The 16898-nt window shown below is 40.9% G+C and overlaps 1 protein-coding gene across 1 annotated transcript in view; it reads right to left on the reverse strand.

Moving 5' to 3' along the window:
• The window catches only part of LOC308091235 (EF-hand calcium-binding domain-containing protein 4B-like), a 34026-nt gene extending 17359 nt beyond the window's left edge, over positions 1 to 16667 (reverse strand). The window contains 8 exon segments of the mRNA XM_080436687.1: positions 11 to 101; positions 966 to 1112; positions 4644 to 4729; positions 4735 to 4829; positions 5641 to 5752; positions 10762 to 11055; positions 11421 to 11568; positions 16487 to 16667. Of these exon segments, the coding sequence (XP_080292813.1) occupies positions 11 to 101; positions 966 to 1112; positions 4644 to 4729; positions 4735 to 4829; positions 5641 to 5752; positions 10762 to 11055; positions 11421 to 11498 (903 nt within the window). The 5' untranslated portion in view covers positions 11499 to 11568; positions 16487 to 16667.
• Between the last annotated feature and the right edge of the window lie 231 nt (positions 16668 to 16898).

Raw genomic sequence — 16898 nt, forward strand, 5'->3', positions numbered from 1 at the left:
GGGTCAGTACCTGTAGGAGAATGCGGTCTTTTTCATTTTTTATTTGAAGCTCCATCTCCTCGTAAAGCCGGTGGATCTCATTGTCGTGCGTTGCTGCCTTCCTGCGTGGTTAGAATCACGTATCAAATACAAACAATATAACACACACACATCCTACCACACTAACGTACCAGACAGGATTCCACTTTCTGTCGGTTAACAAGAACCAATCAAAAAACATTTTGTTTTCTAAATGAGATTCTAATCAACAATGGACAGGTGAAGGTAACTGAAACGAAGATAAGCTGAGACTTGTCGATATGTGGCAAGAACAGGACTGTCTATCTATATAACATGTCTTGTTTTCCCAGACATATCCGAACCGTTCATCTGTTGCCACCTCAAGTTTAACAGGCTTAGATCCCAGACCAGTGTTGTGTTATTAAAACATTTAGAACACGTGCGCTCCTTCTCTGTTGCAGCCAGGTTTTTATAGGTTGCAGGTATGAGGGGATATAATTCCTTTGTCGCTTACTGTAGGCCTATAGAGTAGGTCTACATGTACATAGAAGTTCGTCGTCATCAAGACTGGAACATGTCCGAGGAAATGCTTCTGAACAGTGTTCAGCGAGAGAAATAAGCAACCAAGTTTATGAAAACAAGACCAAAAGAAGCGACATGAGCACTTCAAACCTATATACAAATACATTGGATATTTGAAAATAGACTACAAGCTCATATGCGACGCGTTGTGGGGTTGTAGATCGAATATTTTCGAAGACAAATCTTGAAAAAAAATGAAAATTGTGGAATATTTTCCAAATCCACACAAATCTTGTATGGGGGTCTATGCCACAACATATTGCCCTCTACTAACCATTTAATTCGGTGACCGTACGTGCGCATGTCGGGAGTGTGGGAGGGAATAATATCGTATGCCCTCCGAAAAAAACCTACAGTAGAACACACCACTGACTGAACCTGACCTTTGCAGGGCACTCTCCATTTCCCACTTCTCCTGGTTGGCCTCTTTGATCTGTGACGTCACCCTGGCCAGAAACTCCTCAAAGTTAGACAGGAGGTGTGGCTCGTCTCTGCGCAGCTGAGCCCACAGGCTGCGCACCTCCTCAGGACTGTGTGGGGAAAGGAGCAATGGGACACCATGTTTAGTCTCAGTGATCATTTTGAGATGTTGATTAAATTATAACCGGTGGTGGAAAAAATACTATTTTGTTTTACTTAAGTAAAAGTATCAATACTGAAATACAAGTTATAAGTAAAAGTCAGGAATTGAAAATTGACTTTCTACTTGAAGTAGAAAGTACTCATTATGCAGAATGTTTTTTTTTTTGACAAGTTTTCAACTGTATAACATGCATTAAAATCTTTTGAAAATAGCCGATATGTATTTAGGGCTGAAGTGGGTAATGCATATTTTGTAATATTAATCAAAATCTACAAAGTAACTAGCAACTAAAATTTTAAAACATTTGTAGTAGAGTAGTGTAATATTTGACTCTGAGAGAAGTAAAAATACCTAAAAATTGTACTTAAGTACAGTACTTGAATAAATGTACTAAGTTAGCTTACACCACTTATAACCATCAGCACGACGCAGACACTCGCTCTGTCATAAAATGCACTGTGTGTATCATAGGTGCACTGAGTGGTGGTGGGATTCTTGAACACTGCAGGCTGCTGCACACATGACAAAGTATGAATGCAAGTAAAATGGCACACACACATTCCTGTTTAGTCCTTGACCTGAAATCAATAGCCTAAGAATGTTACTCGTCATGTTTAGTGTGTTGTGACTAAATACTATGACAGCATTCATGCCTTTCAGAGTTGCATGGAAGCGTGCATGTACAGACAAAAAGATTCCAGCACGCACAGTCGTATTTAGTCCAATCTTTAGCGTTTGCCACTGCTGCCAAGATGACTGGAAACTCTGTGTGTGACAACTCTTATAAATGCACTTCCGTGACCACCAACTCTCTGAAGACATTAATTATTTTCACTAACTGTGTGTGGCTAATAGCGCTGGTGTTTGTGAATTGGACCTTTTTACTCATGCAGTGAGGCTCAGTTGCACAGAAAGGGGTTGATTTGGTGCCAAATGTGTGCATATTAACCAGTTTAATTATATGCAAATCACATCGGAGCCACGAGACACTATTTGCTTGACAGCGCATTGAGCGAGGTTAGGGGTGCATTTCACCCTTTGCGAGTGGTTTACGCCTGTGGTTCTCAAAGTGGGGTCCAGGGACCCCCAGGAGTCCTTGAGGGGGTTCCCTGCTAAATTAGTTGACACAACAAAAAAATCAATGAATTGTTATGGTAAAAATGGTTATTTGAAAATAGCTGATCTACAAGCTCACAACGCACCGCGATGCGATGTTAGCTTATACAGTAGATCTGCTACTTAGATCTGCTATTTTCAAAACATCTTGAAACATTTGGAAACATTCCGAAAACATTTAATAATCTTGTATGGGGGTCCCTGCCGCATACTATTTTCAGATGGGGGTCCGCCGGCAAACATATATTAATTTGGGGGTCCTTGACATGACAAAGTTTGAGAACCACTGATCTAATCTCACCTGTCCAGCTCCACTTTATTTCAAATCAAACGTGCTGCTTTTTATGCTATGTGTACATATAGAGATATATTAGATTTTTCTTTTTCCGTTTTTTCTCCTTGCTCGCCCTCTCTGGTGATGGTGATGAAACGCATTTCATCACCTGTCTGTCACCATCACCTGTCACCTGTAAACCTGTGATTCTAATTCTCCAGCCAGACCATCGGAAGTCACCAGGATGTACGCATTATCCTGACATCCTCCTCCACTGCTGTTTGTTGTTTACTCTGTTTAAACTGCAGCTGTTTGCTAAAGGTGAGTGTGGTAGCCACTCCGTGTCTGATCACTGTTGTCATGATAAGCCGGGAGTTTATCATAACAGTTTAACATAACAGCTGCAGAGCAGAGGCCTGTTTGCATTGTCTGATGTCTGAGCAATGCAATGGCAGCCACGATTATTTATTCAAAGGATGAGCCGGCAGACTGAAATGGGACGACCCTTTTCTAAGCCTACTGGCTTTTCTAAACGTTCCTCCTGGTTTCTATGATTTCTCTCTTTGTTCTGCCAAACTACAACATATTGACAAAATAGCTCTTCCTCACAACGCCTTTTATCACGACGTGTGTGCGAGCTTGTGCATCTGCTATATTCCCTAACGGGTCTGTCTGGTATTAGTTGACCAAGACATTGTTAATTGATTAGCCTTTTTTTTAAATATTTTTTTCCAATGCTGAATTTCTTGCTAAATGATGAGCACATGTAAACTCTAGATATGACCCTTTAATTCTATCAGCCTCTATGTGCCAATACAGCCAATAGCCGTTGTGAAACCAACATTAGAATGTTCAGACCTCAACCGCACAAACTTGACAAGTGAAAAGACATGAATGTTATGTACCGGTATGCAGCAAACACAAGGTTATAGATGTATTTATTTATTATTTTAGTCTGTGAATTCCTACAGTATGACTATTAGTAAACTAAGAATTACTATAAATCGAGGACTGCCCTAAAAATGTGAAACTCTGAACATTTTATAAATTTCGACAAAACAGGGACACCATATTTAATATGGTAAAAACTTAAGATTTCCTCAGTCAGAACAAGTTTCTAGCCAACATAACCTTCTTGAAATCTTAAGCAGAAAAACGAAGGATTGTTCTGTGCAAGTGGCCCCTGGTCTATCCACATTGTCTAACAGGGAGATTTGCCTTGAGAGTGGAAACTTTGTTGAGCTCTTTGTTTGTTTTGCACAGCTGGCTTCTATCCCACACTAAGCCACTGAAACCATTGTGTGGACTTAACGGAGTGTGTTGACCAAAGTTTCAAAAGATAAACTGTGGACCACACTGAGCACACGCAGATAGGCTAGGGCCAGTGTTTCCCAAACAGACTCGACGCCAAACATTCCCTATGGTCCTCGGTGACGCGCGCAACTTGTTTACGTGAACTACAGTACAAACGCACAGACGGACAGAGATTTCACACATTTACAGTAGGATTAGCACCCAGGTGGTGTTTCGAGCCTGGTAGCTCTTCCTCAGACTAGTCTGAGGACGTCACCTGGGTGCTAATTAGGGGTGTCAGAAAAAATCGATTCGAATACGAATCGCGATTCTACTATTGGACGATTCAGAATCGATTCTCTTTTTCTTCTTTTTTTTTAAATATATATATTTTTGGATTTACCTTTGTGTGTTTAGTTGATACAATCTTTACAATTATAAAAGCTACGTAAATGTACTCTGCTCTCATGCCAGCAGACTGGAGGAGATCCTGAAATCCTATGTTTTGAATCAAGAATCGTTTTGAATTGGGGAAAAAAAAGTTTTTGAATCGGGAATCGTTTGTTTTGAAAAAATAAAATGGAAAAAAAATGGAATCGTGACCCCAAGAATCGGAATGGAATCGTGAGATAGCAGAAGATTCACAGCCCCAGTGCTAATCTCAATGAAAATACTTTTGTAGTTTGATCCCATTTGCAGACTCTATTATATGTTGATGTTTGTTTCTGTCCAGCACCTGGTATTTAAAATTTTGGATGTGCGTGCTTCATTCACCTTGTTAAAACACAGACTCACTCTTCGAACACAGTGCCGGCACCCAGACTCTCCATCAGCATACAGAAGTGCTTCTCCTCGTCATCCTCCACGCCCGCCAGCCTCTCCTCCATTGGCTCTGGTACAGGGTTTCCGGAGGGTTCTCGCAGGGGCCTGTGTCCGCCGTCACCTCCTCTGACGAAATCCTACGCCCATATAAAAACTCACCTGTCCAAACCAAACAAAAAAAAGACAGCTTAGATGAATGTTTAGAGAGAGAACAAAGGAATTGAGAATGACATTATTAAAGGAATACAAAACAAAAACTAAAAAAATAACATTTGTGTTGCTTTCATCCAAACATGAAGAGGATACTTCATGAATTGAAGAAACTAACTATATTTAAGAAATCCTTTTATAAACTCTAGCACAGGTCTCACAGTATAACCCAAGTGTCCTTTATCCAGTACTCGACTCCATTACTTCCAAAACATGCATTTTCACTCTAACTTTACTTTATCTATATGTTCAAAAGACGATTCAATTATTATTAATCACAATTATTTGTATCAATTAATTATCAATTAAAATGTCATGATTGTGACAGTCCAAAATACAAGGTACATTTATGCAGTGGTTCTCAAAGTGGGGTCCTTGGGGGGGGGTGGGGTTCCAGGGGGTCCCCAGCTAAATGTGTTAATACAGCATCAATCATTTTAAGCACTTTATCCATTATTTAGTACGTTAATAACAAAAATAGCACATGTACAAGCTCACAGCGCGTCACTTTGTGCCACGCTGGCAAGCTTGTACATCTGCTATTTTTTAAACTGTTTTAAAAATATTGAAAATGTTTGGGACATTTTTAATACTGTTGATATTTTTTTTTTACATAAATCTTCTCTTCTGGGGGTCCCTGGCACAAAACATTTTCAGGTGGGAGTCCGTGGCCAAATACATATCAATTTGGGGGTCCATGGAACAAATTTGAGAACCACTGCCTTTATGTTTTGAAACAGAAGTTGGAATGTGATCCTACTGAAGCCAGAGGAGAACTCGTGGAGTGTGAGGTAGCCGTTGCTATCAGAGTCCAGCTTGTCGAACACATCCTCCAACTGGTCTTCGCTGAGCGGAAGCTGTCCGTTTAGCCTCTGTTGAACAGGACACACAAAGCAGAATTGTTACTTGTTGGCCAGAAACCCTTTTATCTCCATATTTCAACTTTTTATGTTTGATTTCCTCCTCCGTCCGGTAATGGAATGCCCTACTTTATTGTACAAGAGTGTTCTACACAAAAGTAGCGGCAAGTAGCCGAGCGGGAAGCTGTCCATTTAGCCTCTGTTAATTAAACAGGACACACAAAAAATCTTGATACATAACTTGCCTGAAAGCAATTATTCGAGCAAATCGCATTTCTTTTTGCATAATCATTTAGAATTGATTCCATTTATCTTTGTTAACACAGCTTGGATGAAATGAACAGATAATGTTATATATTTACATAATTATTTTCTATGTTCGTTGTTGTTGTCCAAACACTCTTTTAACCAGCCTCCTGTCCATATTTTGGACATTTAGTGCAAAATGTTTCGAAAATGTTCATACATTTTCAAAGACAGCGAATATAGCCGGTCTACAAGTTAATTATATGTTGTGACTTGTGAGCTTTACCATGCGTTACCATATCGTCTCTGTCGGGTGGAAACCTCATATGTCCAAAACAGTTACTTTCAGGATTCAAATTCCAAAATAGCAAAAGTAGCAGATCTACAAGCTCGAAACGCGTCGCTTCGCGCCGCGTTTCGAGCTTGTAGGATCTGCTACTTTTGATGCTTTTGTGTGACGCTGTAGCATGATCAAGTAGGGCATTAATTACGAAAAAACAGTTAGTATATGAAGAGGTTTCTGCCCAACAGCAACGATATGTTACCATGCGTTACCCGCGTTACCATGCACACACACGACCAAGTGAGGTCACATCCACACAGTTTTTACACACCATCACACCACTGTTGTCCAAAATTTACAAGGCAGTGAAGCTTTAGGCTCTATGTATGTGGGATTGACACAGCTACAGCTGTAAACTGAGCCCACACACAGTATCCAGGGACCAGACAATGGAAGGACCAGCGTCCTTATAAAGACCATCAGCTGTGTGTGTGTGTGTGTGTGTGTGTGTGTGTGTGTGTGTGTGTGTGTGTGTGTGTGTGTGTGTGTGTGTGTGTGTGTGTGTGTGTCACACACACACACACACACATACTCGCTTGATGTTTTTCAGACATGTTAAGCCCTATATACATAATATAGTACAAATAGCAAAAATTGGACAAATTGTGACACTAGATCTGTTATTTTTGCTATTTTTTAAACGTTTTGGGGGGGGGGGGGAAATCAGTATGTTGGATTGATATGACTTTGATAGCATACAGGGGCAGGCAGTGGATGAATGCAAGTTATGATTTTGTGCAACATGAACTGCACAACCATGTATCTCCAGATTTCATAAAATGCCCTAACGTATGCATTGTTGTGTGACAGTGACGCACAGAAGGGTTAGAATATAGCTAATTTACAAGCTCATGGCGTTGTGAGCTTGTAGATCTGCTCATTTTGCTTTAAAAAAAAGATATATATTGATAAAAATATATTGATATAAATATTGAACCAAGGAAAATTATTAACAAGACTAAATAATTACTAAAATGGATCCATTGGCTTTTTTCCCCCCATTTCCTGAAATGTAACGGTTTCCACCCAACAGCAAAGAACGGAAATATACATACAAGCAATACAATATAAAACAAAATATGATGCAATTGTTTCCAATTGTTTGTTTTTTTGCTAGATTCACCTTGCAGGTAGGCCTACTCCAACTAACATTATGTCTGTGACCTACTTATCTGCAAACTGAAATGAGACACACATTAGCATTGCAATAGGACTTTAAACTCACTACACTCTCTTTAAGCACAAAGCAAAGCAGTTGTCCCAAATACACTTGATGATACTTATCTGGAAAGTGGCTGGATGTGATTAAAGTAAGCCGTGCCACTTGGCACTAGATTGGTATAATGCCTCGATTGTTGATTGTTTTCAAAATCCATCATGAGATGGACTGAGGGTTGCACATGGATTTCTTAGATTTCAACTCACTAGATCCTCTTTAGCACAACAAGAGGCACAAATAAAACACGAGAAAGTAGTTGGTGCTGGCTGGCTGCACATGATTTTAAATGATTCATTGCCATTTGGCTTATTTCTTATTTTTACTCAAAGTAGAGCTGCATTCATGAGTGTTAAGCAACACATCTTTTAGTTGTTCTTTTCACGTTGTGTTAAAACATATACTGTAGGCCTAGAGGGGGGTGACCAGAGGTGGCAAGTAATTAAGTACATCTACTCAAGTACTGTACTTAAGTAACAACTTAACAATTTTGAGATATTTTACCTTACTTGAGTTTTTCCATTTTTCAATTCTTTATACTTCTACTCCACAACACCTCATAGGCAAATATTACATTATTTACTCCACTACAATTATTTCTATACAGTGCATAACCAATTGATTCCTATTTTATACTTCAGCAAATCTACAAGCTCACAATGCATTGCATTGCCATACTCTGTGAAATGGCACATTCTGCAAGCATTTTTTTTATACTGTATATATTTTGCATATAGAGTACTGCAAGTATATTTTGATGCCAACACTTTTGCACTTTTACTTTTACTTGAAACTTCTTATGTTATTGCTTCATAAATGAAGGCCCTACTTCAATCATACAAAAGCCTAGCAAAAAACTAGTGAAAATAGCAGATCTGCAAGTTCACAACGCGTCGATCAGCTATTTTCGCCATGAATAGCTGTATACACTATTTTAAAAAAAAAAGGTTTCCACCCAACAGCAACGATGATCCATTAGCCCACAAATCCATTATCATAACCAGTGGGATCAAAGCTGTGCTTCTATTCAGATGTTGTGTACGGACAACGTGGGCCCTACAAGTGCCTCATCAAAAGGAAAAGAGCCACAACACACCGATGAATATCTGAGAGCCGGGTGATGAATCTGCACAATAATGCGCACAGCTTCATCTCTCTTTCATGGTGTAAATGAAAAGAGACGCAGAAGCATTCATCACATCAGTGCACGACTGCACGTGTCCCGTAAGGACCCGTGACCAGAATAGGTGGATGTGTTTACCCTCACATGTGTCCAATTGTAAGCACAATTGGACACTTTTTGGAGCTGTTGCTTTTCTGTCAATGCATTTCTATCGTAAAGACGCGCTGGAGCCCTGTGCGCTTAAAGCAAAAAATACTTAAACTTAAGGGACAAGAGCGCCGCTCATCAATGTCACTTTCCTATTCTTTGACACACACACACACACACACACACACACACCACACACACACACACACACACACACACACACACACCACACACACACACACACACACACACACACACACACACACACACACACACACACACACACACACACACACACACACACACACACACACACATTTGGGGGGGGTGACCGAGTCGCCATAACACGTATTTGGGGGGGGGGGGGGGGGGGGGGGGGGGGGGTGACCCGAGTCGCCATAACACAGGTATCAACATTGGGATTACTAGACATAACGTATAGGCTACAGTGTTAAATAAATGTAGATTTCATTGAATTTTTCGGTCCTAGCGCAAGGCAGTTAAAGTATTGTAGCTAGTGCAGTTACCTGCAAGATGGAAAATGAAGACGGGACGTCTTTTTAATTATAATTTCAAGGACACCCGGTTTGATATGCTTTAGGCCAAGGACCCCCATTTGATACCTTTTACTTCTATCTCTGGGACCCCAATTTACGCTGTAAAGTCCAGAGTTAATTTAACTCTGAGGGTGTACAAATGAAGGAGAAAAAAAGGAAATTAATTTTATTTTGCAAAGACAGGACTTGGTTCCACGTTTGCATCGAGCGGCCACGAATGAGGCGAACGAGACGACGCGAACAAAGTGTTCCATCGCCTCTGTATCTTCGCTACAATTGGGGGAAAAATTGCCTTATGTTTACCGACGCTGACCATGCGACCAAAATGAAGAGATTCAAGCGACTGAAAATACATTTTATCACGCGGTGGGAATGCACTGTCAAGAGTTACAGACCCGTAAGGGTCCATTTGGAACCCTGGTGGTCACGAATCCAACGTTGAGAACCAGTGTCTTAGTGCAAAGTTTGCTCAAAAGCTAAAAGTGTTTTTAACACCCACCCAAATCCACACACACACACACACACACACACCAACCCCCCCCCCCCCCCTCCCTCCCTTCCACAAACACACATACAAGTTAATCGCTATGTTTAAAAAGAAAATAAAGAGAGAAGGTCTGGAGTGCTCGGAAGTCCCAAAAAAGTGTGATGAAGGTTTCTTCTAGCCTGGGATCCAGCCTGCTTCGCTACGTTCGGCGGACTTTAAAAAAAAAAAAAAGTCCGCCGAACGTAGCGAAGCAGGCTGGATCCCAGGCTAGGTTTCTTCCAAAAGTACAACAAAAGGGGGAAAAAATTCAAGGCCCTCTTCCGGGAATAAAGCTTTAAAATCCTTTATTCGGTGGCCATTTCATAATGGAAATCTTTCAAAACAATGCCATGGTAAAAGGGATTACCATGGGATTACCATGGCCTTCACACCCTTCTTCGGGTGTAAAGGCTTTTTACAGAAGAGTACCAATTTCATCCAATCAGGGAGAGACCTCACACAGGATAAACAAGTGAAATTACAAAAAAATGAGCAGACAAAATTGGAACTGGTAAACTATCAAATTGTAGCCTATAAATGGATACTCGTTTGTGATTGGAAGAAATTGGCAACCCACCTAAATTAAAATGTTCTGTTTACTAAAGAGCTGGAGAGACAGGGAGACCCTGGCCCTGTTTACTGAACAAAGCAATTAATATCACAAAATAGAACTATTTAACACTTATTTTACAACAACAACAAAAAGGACTTACAGCACCTTAAAGTAGTTAAAAAGATCACCTGCATGTCCCGTCACTTTAAAGAAGCAACTTTCACTTGAGTTGAGTAATATTTCAACCAGGAGTATCTATACTTTGACTCGAGTACTAGGGTTGAGTACTTTGTCCACCACTGTGACTCACCTGCATGTCCCGTCGCGTGACGAAGCCCTTGTCCTCCATGTCACACATCTGGGAAAAACTCGTGGGTTTTCTCCTCGACGGTGTCGTGTCTTCCTCGCTCTCTCTCGCCGCATGGGGTCTTCGGGTCTTCGGCGCTCCCTTCTCCTCCTCCTCTCCGGTGCCGTGGGGTCCGGGTCGCTGCGGTGCTGCCAGGACTGGTGGAGGTGGTACCGACACCGCTGCCAGTACCACCAGTGAATGCCGCCATTGCTGCTGCTGCTGTGTATCTGTAGGCAAAACGAGAGTCTCTGGGTTCTGTCCAGGGTTATGTATAGTTAAATAAAACTAACAAAAACTAGAATTGGAAAATGAACATAAAAACAAGGCTTTAAAAAAAACTGAAACTGTTTTGTGTATTTACAAAATTGTCCTTAAATGTCAAAAATAGCAGATCAACAAGCAAACAACTTGTAGATCTTCTATTTTTGCTTTTTTTTATCTTGCTGAATCCTGCCCCTGACTAATCCATATTACAATAAAAAACTAAGCCTTTAAACTAAAAAAACGAAACTAGCAAATCCATTTAAAAAACGAATCAAAACTAAAACTGGAATTGAAAACAAAAGAAAGAATAATACATAAAAACCAATGAAAACTGCAAAAGCTCGAGTCTAACTAACCTTGGTTGTCACATGAGCCGGGTAGGGGACGCAGGAGAGGAGTGAAGGGGACCTGTGGAGCTTCAGGCTGCTGCACATCAGATGCGTTCAGCGATTGTCACCGCTTCTCATCTCTTAGCAACCGCCTCTTTTGATTCATCAATGAAGCCTGGTGAGAGAGACCACCGGAGACCCATAAAGAAGACCAGTGGAGGAGGAAGTGCTCTGATCGTTTTTAATACTTAACTTAATTAAACATAATAGTGGTAATAAAAAAGGAATGGTTTGGGACATACATCCACCTGACAGCAAAGATAAGCAATCTGTTTTGCTTTGCTTTTTACCGAATTTAACACACAGACATCAATAGCAAATATTTGTATACAATTATGAACAAAGACATTAAGATATTCAATGTTAAAGCAGGAATATACTTACAAAAACTACAATAGTAAAGTAGTATTGTGTGTAAAATTTGAGTAAAGAAAAGCATAATAAATAATACCAAAATAAAGGATTAATTTCCTTGTGGCCCAGACTGCCTGAATTGCAGAAACCGAGATGACAAGTGAATGCTGTTAACTGAACAACATTGGATTGGTTTAGTAAAATACGGCGCTGCTTTGCATATGCTTCACTTATCTCTGCTCAGTGGCCGGATGAAGGAAGGTGTCATTTTGGCCACAGCACTCCACTTAGGCCTGTCACAATTATTAGATATGTCTGTTATTTGTCATATCTGCCCTGTGCAACTTTTGTTTACGTGGCCTAAAAGCCAAAAAGAAATGCAAATTTTATTCATAGCGTTCCAATGTTCAATGACAGAAACACGATTAAAACGTTAATTACAATTATTTGAGTGACAATTAATCGACAAATGTTATAATCGTGACAGCCCTGACTGCAGTTACTCTGTACCATTATTGAACAGCACTTTAAGAACACTGTACCCGTTACTACTTTGTTTTGTTTACCTGTGTACACTACACACCTGGGGCTAATGACCCCAGGGGTCCTTGAGCAGTGGCGTAACGCAGAATCGCGGGGCCTCACCGCGGGAGTTTCACGTGAGGCCCACGTACATGCACGCGCGCGCAAATTTTCGGGTCTAATTCGGGTCTAATTCGGTCTAATTCGGGTCTATTTGACCAATATAAATCAACTTTTTCTTTTTTTTTTGCTGTAGAAATATTTGTATCAACGCAGGCGGGGCCCCCCCCTGCTGGTGGCCCCCCCGCACCGCAGCACTTGCTGCCCCTCCGTTACGCCACTGTCCTTGAGGGGGTTCAAGGGGGTCCCCAGCAAAATGAGTTAATATAGCATTAAAACTCAATTTCACCGCCTTAAATCGATTTTATGCTTCAGCTTGTAGATCAAATATTTTTAGAAAAATCATGAAAAAGTAGGATTTATTTTTAATAATTATTTCCACATGAGGGTTTGCGGCCAAAATCAAATAGACGTCAATTTAGAGAGCCTTGAGAAGTCGTGTTTCCAAATACATAACAGTGCTTCTCAAACATTTTTATTTGGCAGCGGACCCCCCATCTGAAAACGGTTTGTGCCAGGGACCTCCATAACAGAAGATTTGTGTTAAAAATTCAATATTTTTTAAAACAGTTTCAAAAATCGAAGATATACAAGCTCACAGCGTGGCACGAAGTTACGCGCTGTGAGCTTGTAGATCTGCTATTTTTGAATAGCCAACATTTAGCACAGGCGCACAACATGTACCTGCTACTACACATGCATATATCTTTTGATTTGATGTTACCTCTATCCTCTCTCGGAATACTAGAAAGTTATTTGACCCACTTCTTTATACCAGTAAACATTTGATGTGACCAGAAAACTAGAAGAAAGACAGGTCTCCGCCAGGTCAGGTAGGTTATTGTGGCCTCCTGGTGGCGCTATAATAGGCCAATGTGAAAAGGGTGCCCGTTTCTTCTTAGGCCTTTCACGACAATCGGACACTGCATTCATGATTTGAGGCATTTTGTTCCAAAAATGTGTTTTGCTAAATAAGACCTGCTGGTGGCGCTATAACAGGCCAATGTGAAAGGCATTTCTTCCTCAGCCTAGCGGGAATGTGTGTGTAAAATTTCACGGAAATCGCAAGCCGAGTGCATAATTTGAGGCATTTTGTTCAAAACGGAGCAATGTTCAAACTTTGGAAGCCAGCCTTAGCCAATGAGGATGGAATATGGGAAATCTGACATGTCTATAGAGATACTGTATACCGATTTGCATGACGTTTGGATAAAATCTGTGGGAGTAATATAAAGAAATTGGTTTTGCTCAAATCGGCCTCCTGGTGGCGCTATAACAGGCCCATGTGAAAAATTTGGGGCAGAGGTTCTGAATTGGCATCCATGTGTGTGCCCAGTTTCGCAGCGACCGGGCCAACGGTGCTTCAATGTTGTTCAGGCCAAGGACACCTTATTAGCTGAGAGAGATGGAGCAGGGAACCCCCCCCCCCCCCCCCCCCCCCCCCCCCCCCCCCCAGGGAACCCCCCCCCCCCCCCCCTCTACATATTAAAATGATGTTGCAGATTCATCTTTTTCATAGATTTCATATAGCTTTATAGACTCGTTTGACAGCTTGTTTGTTTGTTTTCACATTATCTTTTCTATTAATATGTTGGAGTCATGTTAATGTGTATTTTCAGACATTTAACCACTTGAACCCTCAATACCTAGTAAAGTACTTGGTCTCGTTTCCCTCTATACGAAATCTCAAGCTCACAACACCTCGCACTGCGAGGCGTTGTGAGCTTGTAGATCTGCTATTTTCGGCAAATGGTCCCCCCCAAAAATTGGGATGCAAATGGTCCCCCCCAAAAATTGGGATGCTAGGGTTCAAGTGGTTAATAAAAAGTAATAATAATAAAAAAGTTCCTATCACACAAAGATTTGGCAGCCCCTCTGTAGTAATTCTGAGGACCCCTTAGGGTTTGAAGACCCCTGTTTTAGAGTGTAGATTGGGGTCCCAGAGATTTTAAAATGGGGGTCTACGTCCTGATGCATATCAAACTGGGAGTCGTGGAAATTCTAAAGGTTGAGAATAAATGAGCAACAGCACTGAACATTGGCTTTAGAAGAAGTATTTCAACGACCCAGGCATAGATTTTCTTCATAAAAATGCAATAAACCCGTTATCGTGTGAAACTATTCATCATTCTTGGAGGGAGAGTCTAATAAAATGTGCGTTTGTGCCCGTTTACATAACTATTTTTGAGTGCTCCGTGACATGACGAAACACAAGTCCTTTTTCAAACAAAGCCTACAGTCATATCTCGGCCTTACCACTTCAAATAAACTTGACTTCCTGGAGCGGTTATCAAGAGGCCATTTCAACATATCGTGTCTGTCGGGCAGAAACCTTGTATCTCCATATTTAACATGTATGTTTCTTCGTACATTAACTGTTGTACGACTAAACTTTGTCGTACAACAGTGTCACTCAAAAGCAGTGAAAATAGCCGATCTACAAGCTCACAATGCGTCGCGATTTGTGAGCTTGTAGATCTGCTATTTTCAAAAGATTTTTATATTTGAAAACTGATTGGAACACAGGTTCTTTTTCCTTTTCTTGGAAAGTAACAGTTTTGGACATACAAGGTTTTCCACATGACAGCACAATATACTGTACAACCCTACTTCTATTGTTAGTCCTAAAAGTTGAACACTTCTTGTAGTGGAGTAGAAAAGTATTGAAAATTGAAAATACTCCAGTAAAGTACAGTAGGCTACTTGAGTACATGTCCTTAGTTACTTTCCACCTCTGCACCATACACCACCACCACCAGCAGACACATCATCATGCTTAACTAAACAGTACAGTAAGACAGCGTGACAGTCAGACAGTGATCCTCACAGACAGACAGACAGACAGACAGACAGACAGACATCCTCACACGCACACACACAGACAGACAGACAGACAGACATCCTCACAGACAGACAGACAGACAGACAGACATCCTCACACACACACAGACAGACAGACAGACAGACAGACATCCTCACACACAGACAGACAGACAGACAGACTCTACAGTCATCCTCACACACACACAGACAGACATCCTCACACACACACACAGACAGACAGACAGACAGACAGACAGACAGACATCCTCACACACAGACAGACAGACAGACAGACAACCTCACACACACACACACACACACACACACACACAGACAGACAGACAGTCATCCTCACACACACACAGACAGACAAACAGACAGACAGTCATCCTCACACACACACAGACAGACAGACAGTCATCCTCACACACAGACAGACAGACAGACAGACAGACAGACAGTCATCCTCACACACAGACAGACAGACATCCTCACACACAGACAGACAGACAGACAGCATGACATCCTCACACACAGACAGACAGACAGACAGACAGACAGCATGACAGTTGCACAAAACACACACGTGTGAAACAGACAACTTCCTTCCTTAAACTCCTCAATGCAACTGACGTGTTTTGTTGTAAGAAACTTCCTGGCAACAACAGAAGACAAAAACAAACAGACTTTCTGTGATCGTTTCACTCTTTGATCTTTTTAACACAGCAATCAGTCAACTAATACATAATGCTGTATTGTTGTTCACCAATGGTTTAAAAGTAACTAAGTACATTTACTCAAGTACTACTAAAGTACAATTGAGGTATTGTTTTTTACTTTACTGGAGTATTTCCAATTTCCATTACTTCTACTCCACTACATCTCAGAGGCATATTGTACTTTTACTCCACTACAATTATTTGAAAACTGTTACTAGTTACTTTGCAGATATAAATTATTACATTACAATACAACATACATTAGCCATTTTATACAAAGGCTATTTGAAAATAGCCGATCTACAAGCTCACAACGCCTCAGCTTAGATCTGCTATTTTCAAACATTTTGAGTACTTTTACTTTTGGTACTTTAAGTATATCTTGATGCCAATACTTTTGTACTTTTACTCAAGTAACAATTTGAACACAAATTGTGGCATTGCTACTGCTAAAGATGATCTGAGTATTTCTTCCACCACTAGTTGTTCACTCACTTGATTGACTGGATCCAGAGATTGATTGATCTGATCTGCAGAGACAAAAACGCGCACCGTCCTCCACGCGCACACGCACGCACGCACTGCCACTGAAGGAACTGTCACCAGAGTTGTATGTGAAGTAGAATTGTCTTCATCTGAACACAGCAGCTGTTTGCAGAGCAGCAGCAGCAGAGCGAGTGAAGTGTACAGGAATGAATGTGACTCTGAGTCTGTGGTCACATTTATCTCTGTCCCCTCCTCCCTCCTCCACAGCAAGGAGTGGGTGTTACGGTGTGACTGGTGACCTGCCGAAATATGTGACCATCAGTGGTGAAAAGCAACTAATTACATTTACTCAAGTGCAGTACTTATAAGTACATTTTGTAGGTATGTTTTGCTTTTTACATTTTGAATTCTAATACTTTTA

The sequence above is a fragment of the Gymnoscopelus braueri genome (genome assembly GCF_963280865.1).
Source record: "Gymnoscopelus braueri genome assembly, chromosome: 9".
In the NCBI taxonomy this organism is placed as follows: domain Eukaryota; kingdom Metazoa; phylum Chordata; class Actinopteri; order Myctophiformes; family Myctophidae; genus Gymnoscopelus; species Gymnoscopelus braueri.